Genomic DNA, 16,273 nt, shown 5'->3' with positions numbered 1-16,273 from the left:
TATTTTAAATAATTTCTTCATGTCCACAATATACCAAATAAAAATCTCTCTAGAAAAATATACCGGATAAAAATTAATTTTACAGAATTATTTCCTTTTAAAAATTGTTTTTTTTTCAGTAAATATTTTTTCTTGAAAGAGAAGTTCGAAAAACAGCTCTAGCTTAGATATATTGCACCGATGGAGATGCTTACCTATTTGTCCCACATGCACCGATGGAGCTGTTTAGATATATCCGCTCCGTTTCAATTGATTTTAATTTCAGCGACTCTACATTAGGGGTGAAAACGGAGTAGGATTATCCGTTCCGAATCCGCTCCGGATCGGATCCTAAATTTATAGTTATCAGAATAGTATCCGGATACGGATTCGGTCAGAGTTGTTTAAACGGAGCGGATATTCGGTATTATCCGGAAACCGCTTTCTGATATATAAACGGCGCTAGTTTTATATTTATACCGGAACAATTATATTCGGGTATTTCTCAGCACCTCTCACTTTCGTCCACTTTCAGCTAAAAGTACTAACTTAATTATATTATACATGTGGGACAAATAGATTGAGCGTTGAGCACACAAACCGGAATTCTTTTCAAATTTTAACGCTATGCTCTGGGTCTGGGCTAGATGAAACTTTCCAATTTTTTTTTATTGCGCTGGACGCTGGTGCATTGGACTTTGGACCAATTCATTTCAAACCTATTAAACTTTTATGGCTCTTCTCCATTTTACTTTATATCTCTTCTCCATTTTGCTTTTTTTTCCTAATTTTTTTTTCTTAATTTAGAATTTTTTTAATTAATATTTGTATATTAGAAGTTCATATATCTTAATTATCCGATCATTATTCGTTTTATATTCGTATTCAAATTCGTATCCGTGGACTATCCGTTCCGTATCCGTATCCGTTTAAGGCGGATTTGGTTTTGAATTTTGATATCCGTTTACTATCCGTATCTGCTCATTATCCGACGGATGCGGATATGGTATTGACATTATCCGCTCCGTTTTCACCCCTACGAGTCTACATCCATGAAATTAGATTTAATTTCACTTTGACTGCCACGTCAGTAATTTCTTTTCTTTTTTCGTTGATACTTTCTTTCTTCTTCATGCGTTTCCATTCCCTTTTCTTCTTCTGATCATTATTCTTCTCTCCTTTGTCTGCGTCACTTCACCATTTCAGAAAACAATTCTCTCTCTCTCTCTCCACGATGACCAGCACAAGCTCCCCTCTCCCTCCCTCTCTCTGATGTCTCCTATCCCCTCTCTCTCCATACATTCTTCAGTGGAGAGGTCCATTCCTGATACCAGTGCAAGTTGCCCTTAAAATCAGTGAACAAGCATCCACCCAAAATTTCGTACCCAAGGCAACCAAACTTCAGAACCAACAATAGAAAAATGGAGAGATTAAATAATTAAATAATATTGGAAAATCTAAAATAAAAAGTTTGATATCTCTCATTACTACAAGATCAGTCATTTCTTGTGACAGTGAGAATAAAAAATTGCATCCAAAACCTTAATTACTAAGAAATTATAACAATTTGATCTCTAAACAAAAATTAGCAGACCCATTCATCTTCTCCTTTAACACCTCATACGGATCCTACAACCAGTAGTTAAGTAAATAAACAAATCAAATATAAACAATATAAATATAGGTACTAGGGAAAGAATGCGATGATCAAATTTTCAAGTATATTCTTTGGTGTTGTGCAGCAATTTATTGCTAGAGTGGCAAAGAGATATTGCTTGATGGAAATCCAGTACACTCTGAACTGGACAGTTCTCATGGCAATACAAATTGTCTGACGTCATCACGATTGAAATTAAAAGAAGATAGGTTCTACATTAGTAACCTAAAGTGAAATTGCCAATACTTAAATTGGTAGATGCATTGTTAAGGGCAGAAGCAGTTCTGTTTCAGTTTTGAATTGAACAAATTTTTCAGGCAAGAACACTTGTTATTCTAGTTCAGTTTGCTTAGAACCACAGTAAAAATTACTAACTCAGATTTTGTATACTTACAGATGTTGTAAATTTTGGATACCTGTAAAAACCATGAAGGAGAACTACTGGTTCATTATTACTCTGATGCAGTGGTTTCATGCAGCTACTCATTAGTGTGCCCTTCAACCGGTACTTATTTCACAATTTTTTGAGTTTTCTAAGTGTATTGAATAGTGACTTTGGTGTTGACAATTTTTGCATGCCAGTCAAGCACTGTACCAGTGCTGTATTTTTTAAATATGAAATTCAGACTCTCACCATTAATTGTACAAAAATCTGGAAAACATGAGGTTTGTTTGTATGCACTCATGAGGGTCTTGTTTATCAGCTTGTAAGAGAATTTGGTCTAATTTGAAGTGTAAATATCCTTTTCATTTTAATCTGTGACAGAGGGTATTTTGGTACAGTTTCTTTGCCAGTGGAGTGTTAATCACCTTGATTTTATTTCAGTTTCCGCTAATGCTTGATAAATTCAGGGGCAAAAGTTTCAATTTTTGGTTGACAACAAAAGTCTAAAAGATGATTACTGCTAAATACAAATATGATAAGTATTTCATGATATTTCCAAACATATAGAAATAAAGCTTTATTATTTTTTAGAATTACCCATTAACAAGAATTAACAGTTCTTGGGTCATTGTAACAAATTCGAAAGAAAAGTAATCTGAATGCAATTTTAGTTAACCACCCCCAATGGCAATGGCGAATCTCTCAGATCCTGGTTTATCATCAAGCAGAGCGAGTTCAGTTACCTGAGAAAACCAGCAGAGAAGGGGAGGAGCAAGGCATAGTGTCGTGGCAATGCGCGGAGATCATGGAGGAGAGCTCTTTACTTGATCTGTCTTGTTTTGGAGAAGAGAGAGGGGAACAACGGAGGTGGTGGCGACAGGAACAGTGACAGCAGAGAATGGGAACGGGAAGGGGGGAGAGGAAGAACGGTAATTTTACTCGCGACAAAGGCATCTGTGAGAGGAAGGGGAGAAGAGGAAGACGAGCTCAATTGAAGGGGGTGAGGAAGGGGGAAAAGAAGGGGGAGAGGAAGAGCGGTTCTGTTCTCTGCGCGATATCAGCGAAATGAAAGTCAAATGAAAGCTTGCATATTTCTTATTCTCTGTGCATCGCTCATTGATAAAATGAAATTGCCACGTCGGAAGTCAGTGCGGATTTGCAATTCCATATGAAAGCTGATGGAGGTGCTCTAAGCCTACACTAATGAGTTATGAAAAGAAATGCAAACAAATATGCCTAGAATTATTCCTTTCCATCACATGAAACATTTAGATCGAAAAATTTCCTGTTGATCGGATGATTTTTTCTTCTTGGTAAATGTACTCCAAAGTTAATCTACATTGTGTTATATGTGAATTTAATATTTTAACATGTTTTCTCCTTGAGCAACAATCAAAATATCACAATTAACTGTGACATTCAGGCATGAAAAATTGTCAGCCCAATACCAGCCCATAAATTTAAGCCCGTTAGGCCCATAAAATGGTCTCTAAAAAGCGGGAAACCCTAACCCCCGCGCCTCCTTTCTGAGTTCGCAGCTCAAAACCTTTCGCTTCTCTTCTCCCTCCAGCGCCGCCACTTTCCAACCTCGTAACCTAGTCCAGTCCAGCCACCAGGATGCCTCCCAAGTTAGACCCCAGCCAGATTGTTGATGTCTTCGTCAGGGTCACCGGCGGTGAAGTAGGTGCCGCTTCTTCTCTAGCTCCGAAGATCGGACCCCTCGGTCTCTCCCCGAAGAAAATCGGAGAAGATATTGCAAAGGAGACAGCTAAGGACTGGAAGGGTCTCCGTGTCACCGTCAAGCTTACCGTCCAGAATCGTCAAGCTAAGGTGCTCCATTCCATTCTTTCTTGCTAGATCTGTCAATACGCTAAGATATTGTTGTTTCTTGCGCTGCGCTGATCTGTGATCTGCATGTAAATTTAGCACCCCTCTGTCCATGAAATGGAATAATCTATCTAAAACCAAATGTCCAGATGCTGTTTTAATCAAGAGATGTTTGTAGCTGCGCTTTTATCTTTACAATTAATTGATATTGTTTATTTGTAAAGGTTTCTAAGTTGTAACTGAAGTCATATAATCTAGAATATCTCTCTCTGCATACCAGCACTGTATTCCAACAACCTATACTGATTACTCTGTAAATAGCATGAGATTATTTCTAACTATGAAAATTCGAAAACAGGTGACTGTGGTCCCCTCTGCTGCTGCCCTGGTGATCAAGGCCTTGAAGGAGCCTGAGAGAGACAGGAAGAAGACCAAAAACATAAAACACAATGGGAATATCTCCCTTGATGATGTCATTGAAATTGCGCGCATCATGCGGTCTCGTTCAATGGCTAAGGACTTAATTGGTACCGTGAAGGAAATTCTTGGTACCTGTGTGTCGGTTGGGTGCACAGTTGATGGGAAGGACCCGAAGGACCTCCAGACTGAGATTGATGATGGTGAAGTTGAAGTCCCATCTGCTTGAGGATGATGGTCGGTTATTCTTGTTTAATGCGCAGTTTTTCTTCGGTTTTTAGGTTTGGTTGTTATGTTTTGAAGTAAAATTGAACCTCTTAGGTACTTTTAATCAGTTTTGGTATGAGTGGGCCAATGTTTATGTTTTAATTTGTGTTGTTCGAATGATATATGTGCTTAGCGGTACCACAAGTGAGTTCCTTTTATATGCATTTTAAGCGGTCAGTAGGAAATTTTGCCAATGCATATTACTTGCATAAGTAATAATGTTGGTTCAGCAGGGTCGATAATTAGCATTTGTGTGTTCATGCTGCAAAGCAAATGGGCTACTACTGAATTTGACGAGTGCATATCCTCTGAGATATCTCAACTTTTGCGTGACTGACGTGTCCGGTGCCTATTCGGGGGTGATGTAGGGGGTCAGTATTATGTGTGCTTTGAGATTTGTGCATAACGTATTTAAACTGTTGGGATTTTCCATAAAGTCACGTAAAGTTTGAGACATCTCAGAGGATACGAATTCGAATTTGACTGGGTCTATAATTAGCATTTGCTGTGTTCATGCTGCCAGAGCAAATGGGCTGCTATTGAATTTGACTGGGGAGTATAACTAATATGGTTTGCACGAGGTGCAGTTTAATTAAACTGCAGATTCTTAAGGGAAACTTTATTTTGATTGTGAGTTTGGGCACACGTCGTGTAATAATCCATAGAAATTGTTTTTCTCCATTTAACGACCCCACTAAATGTGAAAGAGGAAATCACAAAAGGTGCAATGTTTATAATGGTCTTGTTAAACGGATAGGTACCGTTAAGCAATTAATCTGTAAATGATCAAATGATCAGAATTTTGCAATTAAGTTTGTGTTTTTCTTAAAGTTATGTACTTAACTTCTAATTATTAAAAATGATTAATTTAACTTATCAAATTTATTAAAAAAATTTATTTTTAACTTAATTGTTAATTAAGAAAATTATGTGAAATTATTTAGAAAATTAAGATAAGACAAGATAAAGTATATGATTAACAAAATTATATGAAATTATAATTTAGAAAATTATAGATAAGACAAGATAAAGTATAATACATATAATAGATAAATGCAAAATAAAGAATAATAAAAATGGCCAATTAATGGTCATATTAACAGAAATATATAATTTGTAATGGATTGGTCGTTGTCAACGACTAATTGGTCAGTTAGTTAGACTAAACGAACGTTTTTTTATAACACTGATTTCGTTTACTTGTCTTGAAATTGAGAAAGAGTTAATGATATAGATCTTCTATCTGCCAGCTACACATAAAAGTAGTGGCTGTGAAAGACAGCAAGAGGGAGAGAATTTGCTCAGTTGCAATCAACGTTTTAAAATGCAGTTTTGTTCATACATGCAGAAGGTCACTGGATACAACACAAGCGGTATGCGGACGCATATGCTGATTTTAAAATAAAAATTCATATATATATATATATATATAGAGGTGGGCTACGGTGAGTTGCGAAGTAAAACGACTATTTTACTTCACGCTCATATTTTGCGATTTTAAAGTTTAAAACATTGATCCGAACCGTTCATCTTGTTCTCCATATTGAAATGTGCTTGGAGACCAAATTATATATTTTTTGGAACTTTTTTTACTATTTATTAAGCAATTTTGAAAGTCGCTGATCTGATGCGGCCACATTTTAAAACACATTTTAAAACACTGGCTGATAATCCACATATCCGCATATTTGCATATCTGCATATCTGCATATTTGGATCGCATATGCGGCCGCATGCTCAAAACTGCATGGGAGAGACTGCATGACATTCTGAGCATAGCTGCCGGCTGCATAATCATATGCGGCTATATTTTAAAACACTAGCTGCAATAAACATTTGTCAAAGAGAATATTCCTCTTAGATAAGGGTATCGTTTTATAGAGTTAGGGATCTTCGAACCTGGCTCAAATTTTAAAGGGGCACCTACATTTTAAATAGGCACCGGATTGAGTTTTATCCGAGTGAAAGTAAATATAGAGATGGAGTCAAATGTAAATAGAGATTGATCATACAAATTTTTCATGCTGTGAATAAATTAAATTTACATTATTTATAGCATTTTATTCTAAAATATATAAAAAAAAATTTATATAAACATAAATTTTTTAAAATTAATGGGAGTCAATTGATGCTCATTAACTGTATGTCAATTCGCACCTGACTGTTCGATACTACATAGGATAGGCTACTATGACAAATTTTCCTGCTGTGACTCCAGAACATTTTATTTTAAAATATATAAAAAAATTCTATATAAATATTTTTTTTTTTTGAAAATTAACAGAGATCAATTGACGTCATTAACTGTATGTTAATTCGCAACTAACCGTAGGATACTACATACTACATAAATACCATGCCATTTTGTAATTTCATGCGGTCAGCTTTGTTGTTCGAGCAATAATCTTTTTCGTTTATTTGACTAATTTGCAAAAACATACAATTATTGAATTTTATGATTTCTTCTATTTTTGAAAAATATATAGGTTCAAGTCAAATGGAATTGCATTATGAAATATTTGGACTGAAGAAATCATGAAGACATTTATCAAGAATACAAATTGTAAAATAAAAAGCTTGATAAAGTAAGTTTGAGGCTGTTTAAACCGAGATCAAACGTTGTAATGTTTTAGGCTTGTCAGAAAAGCTGAAGTAACAGATTGATCAAACTCAGAAACAACTTAAAACGATATAACATTTTTACAAACGTTGTAACGTTTTAGGATTGTCAGAACTGTTGAATCACAACTGTACATAATCAACTTGAAACGTTGTAACGTTTTACAAATGTTGTAACGTTTTAGGAATGTCAGAACGTTAAGTACAGCTATACCAAATTCAAAATTCAAGTTACAAACGTTGTAACGTTTGTCAATAGTTATAACGATTTATTTATCAGCATTATAACGTTTTGACAAAAGTTGTAACGTTTTAATTAAATTTGAGCTTCAAAAATTTCTGTTTTTTATCAATATTTTATAGTGCAAAACGTTATACAATCGTTGGTAACATTTTGATCGATTAGCTGAGCTGTCAGAAAATTAAAATCCTATATCGCATTTTGAACTAAAACGTTGTAACGTTTTATAAAATGTTGGTAACGTTTTAGCTCAATTAGCTCATTTTTGAGCTGTTTCTATAAATAGGGCTTTGGGCTTTCTTCCCAAAGTATCTCAGCCAACCCTAAACTTCTAAAACGCGATTTTCTGAGAGATTTAGTTACTCCATTGTTGTGAGAGCTTAAAACTTCAAAATCCCTCAAACAACCTCAAACCTACTTCACTAATCTTGATTTAGATTAGGTTAGAGTGATCTATTGAGTGTTTATCTTGAGTTTCTAAACAATCGAGACCTTGTTCTCATCTCTTTGAGTTGGCCGTTTGACTTCTCTCTTAGTGTGTAAGAGTTCAACGGTTCACAAATTGTAATCCTTTCATATTGGGTAATAGAAAGACGTACTCACAAGAGATTGTGAAGTCTCGGAGACGTAGGTCTTTGTTTTGTCGAACTCCGTTAACATTCCGGGTGTCAAATTTCTCTAAATTCATTATTTACTTTCAATTACAATTTAATTTCAGTTTTTAAATAATTAGAAGTGTATTAACAAGGTTATCACTCCGTTCCATTTAGCTCCACCGCAGTGTTTATCCCGTAGTGTTTATCCCGTTATCCGTCACATAAAACTAATCTAAGCAATTTCATTTCTCAAAACACAGAATGACAACCTATGTCGTATCGTATGGGTTATTCATGGGCCTTTGGGCCATGTCGTGTAGCCCTTTTTGGACCTTGCTGGGCCACACTTTCTCCAACTCTATCCCTGTAAAACGCAACCAGCCATGCCCACTTATATATATACGGTACAAAACCCCTCTCTTACATCTCCGCCGCCGCTTCCAAATAGAAATAGGGTTGAGTCGTTGAGAGAGAGACAGAAAGAAAGAAAGAAAGATGAGGGTTTCCCTTGTGTGTTTTGGATTATGCAATATTTAATGTTGAATTGCCTCTTTTTTTCTTGTGTTTTGGATTGATTTAAATTTGATCGTTTAGTTGTTATTACTTTACTTTGAATCCGGATTTAGTCAGGTGTCTGATTTGATTAGTGACTGATACAGTTACAAATTCGGTAAATCAAACTGTGTTCTTTTCGTTACACGCGTTGCTCTTAACCATGGGCTGCTTGCGTGTTCCATTGGGACAATACATTTTCTTCTTCTATTATACAATACAATTTATAAGTTTCAAGTGATGAGCAAAAAATACTGCAACAATATGATAAGAATTTTATATGATTCTTCTGTATTTAAGTCTCTGATTATATTTGATTCAATTTGATGTTCTAAAATTGTGTATTATTAGTCCCTTCCCTGCTTGAGATGATGATTATTATTGAAACCTTGGTCTGTGGTTCTGATTTATAAATGACGGACAACACATGGATTTACTGATCAAGTGGGTTTTTTAAGTTAAAGCGCAACCATATTTCGCCTTTGATTTTTTGTATTTACAGGTTTCATTCAATTTGATGTTTTAAAATGTTGTATTATTTATTATGGCCTGCTTGAGATGATGATCATTGAAACCTTGTCTGTGGTTCTGATTTACATATGACAGACAACATATGGATTTACTGATCACGGTAGGCTTTTTTTTTTTTTTTTTTCTTTTGTTAAAGTTCAGGTTTCTTAATCGAGTCTACCAACCTCCTTGAGATTCATTTATTGGTTTCCTCTTTTAGCCATATTTCATTAAAATAACCTACAGCATTTTCATAATCAATTCTAAATAAAACCTACTTGAGATTCATTTATTGGTTTCCTCTTCACGCGTGACCAACTCTTCATACGCTGATTGGGATTAAATTTAATTCAATGAAAGATATAAAATTTACACTAATCATCACACATGGTGATTTTTTGGATGAAAAAAGTGACGGATTGACTAAATTCTGAGGAACAAAGACATAATTTAGTAACTAATGAGGAACAAATCAAAATTGAGTAATCATGACCAAAAAAAGAAGTTCATTGACATTGTCATAATCAATCCCATAAGATTTACCGTTGTTTCTAGTATTTTGTTTTTATTCTGACATTGTTATGTATTTGAGATTTGGGAATATATATTTTGTAGACTAATTAATATTTTTAAAAAGCAGATCATTTATGCTTTCACTTTCTATTAGTTTTCTATGCACAACGGAAATTGTGAATTTGTGATTGATGTTTCTTACTAAATTAGACACCAATTTGTAAAACTAAATTGTTTCATTTAATCATATGTTTAATAATGCATAAAAATTAATTACCGTATAATGTTTGTTGATTGATTCCATGCTAAATAATACAATGCTTATTCTAATTTGCAAGAATAGATTATATTGTCCATATAGTTTTAAATTACATTTACAAAACAAGTATGCTGAAATGAAAATTCTTCAACAAGCCCCAGCTTTGCTGTATTACAAATCAGAAACTGTATGCAATTTCAGTTATTGCAACCAAGCCCCTTTACAATTGAAAGCCAAGAAGTCAGAAACCCAATCCCAATAATAAGAATAAGAGACATAAAACTAAGAAGTAAAAAAAGAAAAAAGAAAAAAGAAAAAAAATATATACTACAACAGGTAAAAACCTGACTTCTCTACAAAAGCCGACTCAGCAAGGTCAATTGCGCGAGCTAGAGCGGCCGCCTTGTTTTCGCACTCTTGTTGTTCATCATCTGGTATGCTATCGGCGACTATTCCAGCACCGGCCTGTAAATTTACAGATGCAAAAATCAGATGATTTGGTTTGCTATAGAGTAAAAGGCTTTCCCCCCTTTTCATGACCCGACTTAAATTAACCAAAATTAATGAGGTCAAATATAAATTTTAGACCCCAGTGCAGTTTACCTTCCTGGACCCAAAAGTAAACCAATCAACAACTAAAGTGAGTATTTCCACAAAAATAAAAGGAAAAAGAAACAACTACAGTCTACAGCAAGTTAAGCCATTTGATATAATATTATGGCATGATCAACCCACCTCTTTCTATACAGCAGCAGCTGGACCCCCCAGCAATAAAATGGCCAGTTATTTGCTTGCAACACATAATAACAGTAAATCGACCAAACTTTAAACTTGTTATAAAAATGTTTTAATTGTAATACTATTACCTAACCCAAAACCTGAGAAATAATTGTAAAACCATACCTGTATGTGTGCCAACCATTCTTGTCGCTGCTTTGTATCCCGGTAGGAGAACAGGGTGTTAAGCCAGGATCCAGTTGGGAAGACGATGGTCCTCAAGGCAATCGCAATATCCATATCTCCCATAAAGGACACTGACCCAAAGCCCCCACTATACGGACCCCGCCTGAGAACCTCTAGCTTGTCGATTAGTTCCATGGCTCGCACCTAATACAACAGACAACTTATTTATTACATTAAATAGTAAAGAATCTGCTGAGCACCCTCAATGGTCAGAATTAATCAAACAAACCCCAATAAAATCTTGACTGAACTCAATCTTCCCAGCTTAATTACTCTATAATTAATTATGCTTAATGAAATGCAATGAAACAATTTTGTTCACAATGTCTGTTATGCATCCCCTATATTTATTTTCTGTTCAACTCAATAGATCACAATTAACTACTGTCTTGCAATTCCACCTGATGTGACCTTTAACTGACATGATTCAATATCCACATACTAAAAAGGGCAACAAATAAGAGGCCAGGTTACCAGTAAAAAGACAAAAAAACCAGCAAGTTAAGTACCATGAGATCTGGAACACACCGGTAAATAACCTGATTTTTCTGCCTGACCGAAATCTGATATGACAAAACACTAATAACAGGAACTGCAACCATTATTAATTCTTACTTAGTATATGACTACACAATTTACCTTTGGGGCCCCGCTCACGGTTCCTACAGGAAGAGCCGCCCGCAGTGCATCCCAGCAGCTGAGGTCATCCAGGAGCTCCCCTGTCACCTATTAAGGCCCACAATTATGACCAATAAAATATAAACTAATCTGACAAATATAGAAATGAAATGAAAACATATGCATACTGTCGAGCTAATATGCATAACGTGGGAGTATCTCTCCACATTCATTAGCTTCTCAACTTTAACTGATCCTGGCTTTGAAACCTATTTTAAACACAACAGCTGTGATCAGTAATGAATTTGTTGAAATGGTAAATAAAGATAAAGGATGATCTTCAAATTCAGTTTCACCGATTTCCATAAATTACAAAATAATATTGGTAATTACTATTTCTCTTGTTATATTTTACAATTTTAAGAATAGGGTTAATAAGAAAATATTAAAAATGAAACAAAACAAGTTTTAAATAATCTAAGAACAGTTAGTATTTCCTTAATACTTTTACCTCTTTGTAAGGAAGGTTTTAGTCTCAAATTTTCGTACCATACTAATCAGATTCAGCACTTGTGTGCACCCATCGTACCAGACCTATACAGGTTTAGGAAATCTATTTTCCAACACCTCTGGTATTACAGGTTTGTTTTCGTTCTTTCCGTCTTTCCTTCTTTTCTACTTTGCCCTTCCTTGTTGGTCACTCTTCTAGAAATTTTTCTTTATCGCTCCCTCCTCCTCCTTATTTGCTCCTTCGCTGCGAACAAACCCTAGCCGCCTAATGTGTAGACCCGAAGAGCCCAACTGGGACTATTTAAATAGCCGGAGTGATTTAAAATGTTATTTCTCTGACCAAATTACCCATTAAAGTAAGCATCATCCTGTTATCTTAATAGCGATAAACAGTACAATTGACAGCTCAGAGGAAGCGTTTCTTTTTTTCTAGAAGAACAAACATAACTGCAACATCTATGGATTTCTTGTATGGTATTATCTGTTGCCATTAGCAGACAATTGGTGAATCACAGTTGACACAGCAAAGCCCAATCAAAGGCTATCCAATGAAGATCAAAGGGTCCTAGTGCGGAGAGTTTCGTGATAATGATGCACTGAATCAAGGCAATCTTGCTCATTTACGTACCCCGACTGCATTCTTGAGTTGGTGCCGTGATTATAAAAACAACTAAATATGAGGACTTCTCCAATTTTTTTAGTGAAAATGGATCAAATAGATATAATTTTAGAGACCTGATTTTCTACAATTTTCATGATAAGTAGGGGGTTTGCAAAATAGATGGAAGAAAAGAAGGAAAAGAACAAAAAAAAAAGACAACCTTGCCTACATCATTCCGCCCCAAATCAACAAGCATGACATGTTCAGCACACTGCTTCGCGTCATTTAGCAGTTTCTCTTCATTGCACATGTCCTGCTCTTTCGTCTTTCCTCTCCTAATCGTACCTGCAAGGGGCCGACTCACAATTTTTCTCTGAAAACACAATAGTAATGTAGAACATAAATGAAGCAACTAAAATATTGACACAAAAGTCATACACGTGAACTTAAATTCAATCAAGAGCAGTCCATGGTACTTGATGTCTACTAAATTAATTATTAAATGCATCATAGAAATATACCTTGCAAACACTAATTAGGATTTCTGGGCTTGATGCAACTAGAATACACCCCCGGGCCTGAATATTAGTCCAACAGAGCAAGAATAACAAAGTTATTTTTTTAAAAACAACGAATTATAGAAAAACAACTATTGTAATAAATATATTAAGGCACCTGTATGTAGGCCATGTATGGACTCGGGTTTACTATCCTTAGTGCCCGATATACCTCAAAAGGATCCGCAAGTGTTCTCCTCTCAAATCGTTGGCTTAAAACGACCTGAAATACATCCCCTGCTTGGATGTGCTCCTTCACTTCCAAAACAGCATGCTTGTATCCTTCAGTACTCATTGTCGACTTCAGAGCAGAGCCAAATTGGCAAGTACTTAACACAATAGATCCAGCTGACAGTGTTGGTCTAAGCAAATTTCAGAGGTTTAATAATTAGTTATAAATAAATAAATCCTAACATAAGGGCCCCTGTTTTAAAATTATGCACCTGATGCTTTAGTTCTTATTTGGGTTTTTTTTTTTCAATAAGAGAAAATCCTAGCTCTTTCATAATCAGAAATTCAAAGAGGTCCAAATGGATAAATATCAGACAACTAATATCAGGTGATACATTACTTTTATAGAACATTAAAAGAGAGAGGTCTCATACAAGTGAAAGTCTTTAATACTCACACATTCAGATTATGCACCCTGGAAAGCAATGTGGCTAGTCGGCTTATTCCATCATGATAAGCTGCCTTGACAGAATAAAATCGGTTCAGTCGCACCCAATGAATGACATGTACTTTCTGAATCAAATAAAAATACAGAGTCAGAATATGGACAAATATTTTTTTCTTTTCTTTTTTTACATGTAAAGCACACAAATTATAATTGGTGCATAGAATTTAATTCTACCATTTTCTCCTGAGCATTGGTAAAATAATTAGATAATTTAAGTTTGAAGTTTAACAGTATCAGCGCAATTAATGAATGCAAAAACAGTTTTAGGAAGTTATTTCCAATGTACCATGAAAAAGAATGATACATGAAGTCGCCAATCTAATAATAGAAGTTGCTACAAGTCACATTCCTTTGTGTCTTTAAAATGTTATAATGGCAGCAATAATACAAACAGGAAAAAGGAATAACCTTCTCCACGTGATCAAATACAATTACATCAGTGTATAGACCCAAGTGCATGTCAGGAAGCTTCCTGTCATCAAAAGGAGCACCAACAAAAGGAAGTTTTTTCCTTTCGGCATATCGTACTGTATCATATGAAAAGTAACCAACCCAACCACCTGTGAAGTAAATGCAAAGTGAACATATATTCACTAGATCTGAGTGTTAGATATAGTAGTTAAGACTTGAGAGCTTTAATTTTAGTCATTGTATACAATATGACACACATTTCGAATACAACCTGATGACTCCAAGACCCATGCTGCCATGCATACAACTAGAAATTTGAATTTGAGAAAGTAGCTAACTAAGAATTATAATGAACTTCTTAGGACTTCTCATTTACAATCTAATTGCAGTTTGTTGATGCTTAGTTTCTTGAAGTTTATATTTCATAATGGTCCCAGCATCATGCTTGAGGAAAACAAACCAGGTTTCAAAATTGAAAAGCATGAACCCCATTAGTTTGGAGGTTAAAAATTTTCAACAGACACCCAATTGCAAGTGAAATCCTGCTTACTACGTACAAATAAGCAATATACAATGCATCATTGGCTAAGATGAACAAACCTAACCATTTTTTCATGCATGCATGTTGCAACTCTCACTACAGAAAATACTCAAGTGATTAATTAATTGTCACCACCAGATTATATATGTGTCATCCTACACAAATATATAATAATTGTAAACGAAGGAATATTACCACAGAAAATGTTAGGAAGGTCGTCTATCAACTGTGGGGTCCAATCCTCCATAATCCTTTGAGGAATGCTCATCGGATCGGCAACCACCTCCTCTGTCATCCGTTCTTCCTCATGATCCAAAATGGACACCAAGTTCTCTTCAGCCACAATTTCCATTGCGGGCTGGGCCCCAACCACACTATATCGACCCTACAGAGCATAGTAAATAGATATATACAATATATCAACTAACAAGGCTTATTTCTTAATGTCATAAGAACACAAGCTTTATGAACCAAAAGAGCTTTTACATGTAATAATGTATACTGCTTTCAAGTCCTCCCAAGTAAAATCATTCAATCAGTACTAAGCTCTTCTTTGCATCAAGTAAAAAAAAATAATAAAATAAGATTGAAAAGACAGCTAGCGTATAATTAGTAATATAAAGAACTGCAAATCAAATACTAGAGAACCAGTGAAGAATATGATTATCAGATTTGAGCTTGAAGGCACTGCCTGACACCAAGCCAGTACTTATACAATACCACTATACCAACCCATAATTTTCACCTTTCAGAAAAATATTATACTTTATTTTCTAAAAACCAAGCATAATTAAGCCAGTTTTAAAGTACCACGCTGGTGCCCTCGGAGCCTTGCTGGACAGATTCGAATAGGAAGCTAGGAACATCATGTTCATTGTCCTTGATTAGGCACCGGTACGCCAACACTGGGGTCAAGTGGTCAGAAAATATGGTGCGCTGCAATGGCACAAGGTTCCCTTTTTTTGCAGCCTCCGTAAACTTGGCTGCTTCCTCATTCTCAGCTAAAATAGAAGAAAAACAAAGAAATTAGAGCATATCAAACCAGGGTGGATCTATGTATAGCCCAGGGGTGCTCAGTCACTGAGTCACCTCCATGATTTCAAATTTTTTAATCATGTATATTGAAATTTAAATGATCGTATGTGTGCTTGTAGCCTAATGGCTTGAATTCTAATTTGTTATTGTGAAAACTTGTGTTCAAGCTCCGTCCATGCATTATACATTTTAATTTTAGCCCCCTATCTAAATTTTCTAGTTCCGCCCCTAATATAAAATCCACCAGCTTTCCCCGATTTTTGCTTCTAATTAAACAAAATTGTGTGTAATTTAGGACTGAATTATACATGTGAATGGTAAAAAAACAAAACAAAAAAAGAGAGAGATTTAAAAAAGGACGCACCAACAGCTTCGAAGTGTTGAACGAGTGCGAAACATTTAAAAGTTTGGAGATGGTGTCTTGGGGAGAAGTGGATTTGAGGGATGTGAAAGGTTGTAGTTGTTGAGCGAGCGGTGGTGGAGTACTGACGCGGAGAGGGAAGGAGTGAAGATGTTGAAAGGCTCTGCATTGATCT

The 16,273-nt window shown here is 35.4% G+C and overlaps 2 protein-coding genes, 2 long non-coding RNA genes and 1 other non-coding gene across 6 annotated transcripts; 2 read left to right on the top strand and 3 right to left on the bottom strand.

Moving 5' to 3' along the window:
* Nucleotides 1-1,409: 1,409 nt before the first annotated feature.
* Nucleotides 1,410-3,069, bottom strand: LOC144559752 (uncharacterized). Its single transcript, XR_013513228.1, has 2 exons — nucleotides 2,765-3,069; nucleotides 1,410-1,608 (listed from the first exon to the last, which is right to left on the bottom strand). It is a non-coding gene; the product is annotated as an uncharacterized LOC144559752 (long non-coding RNA).
* A 469-nt stretch (nucleotides 3,070-3,538) lies between these two features.
* On the top strand, nucleotides 3,539-4,696 carry LOC144559998 (large ribosomal subunit protein uL11z-like). Its single transcript, XM_078309164.1, has 2 exons — nucleotides 3,539-3,851; nucleotides 4,207-4,696. The coding sequence occupies exons 1-2, from the start codon at nucleotides 3,639-3,641 to the stop codon at nucleotides 4,492-4,494; spliced, it is 501 nt and encodes a 166-aa protein (XP_078165290.1). The 5' UTR covers nucleotides 3,539-3,638; the 3' UTR covers nucleotides 4,495-4,696.
* Nucleotides 4,420-5,252, bottom strand: LOC144559999 (uncharacterized). The gene is made up of 2 exons (XR_013513295.1): nucleotides 5,096-5,252; nucleotides 4,420-4,840 (listed from the first exon to the last, which is right to left on the bottom strand). It is a non-coding gene; the product is annotated as an uncharacterized LOC144559999 (long non-coding RNA).
* A 3,518-nt stretch (nucleotides 5,253-8,770) lies between these two features.
* On the top strand, nucleotides 8,771-8,859 carry LOC144560046 (small nucleolar RNA Z199). The gene has a single exon (XR_013513310.1). It is a non-coding gene; the product is annotated as a small nucleolar RNA Z199 (small nucleolar RNA).
* Nucleotides 8,860-9,890: 1,031 nt separating this feature from the next.
* LOC144559997 (anthranilate synthase alpha subunit 1, chloroplastic-like) lies at nucleotides 9,891-16,273 on the bottom strand. Of its 2 annotated transcripts, XM_078309162.1 has the most exons (12): nucleotides 16,102-16,273; nucleotides 15,513-15,703; nucleotides 14,898-15,087; nucleotides 14,159-14,310; nucleotides 13,700-13,815; nucleotides 13,190-13,433; nucleotides 13,036-13,092; nucleotides 12,735-12,887; nucleotides 11,592-11,672; nucleotides 11,425-11,511; nucleotides 10,726-10,929; nucleotides 9,891-10,287 (listed from the first exon to the last, which is right to left on the bottom strand). In XM_078309162.1, exons 1-12 carry the CDS (start codon nucleotides 16,265-16,267, stop codon nucleotides 10,150-10,152), a joined length of 1,779 nt encoding a protein of 592 aa, XP_078165288.1. In that variant the 5' UTR covers nucleotides 16,268-16,273; the 3' UTR covers nucleotides 9,891-10,149. The 2 variants fall into 2 exon arrangements, with proteins under 2 accessions (XP_078165288.1, XP_078165289.1); XM_078309163.1 differs by lacking the exon at nucleotides 11,592-11,672.

The sequence above is a fragment of the Carex rostrata genome, chromosome 9 (assembly GCF_964058835.1).
Source record: "Carex rostrata chromosome 9, lpCarRost1.2, whole genome shotgun sequence".
NCBI classification, from domain to species: Eukaryota; Viridiplantae; Streptophyta; class Magnoliopsida; order Poales; family Cyperaceae; genus Carex; species Carex rostrata.
The sequence above is the reverse complement of the archived record's forward strand: the minus strand, read 5'-3'. Positions and strand labels throughout refer to the sequence as shown.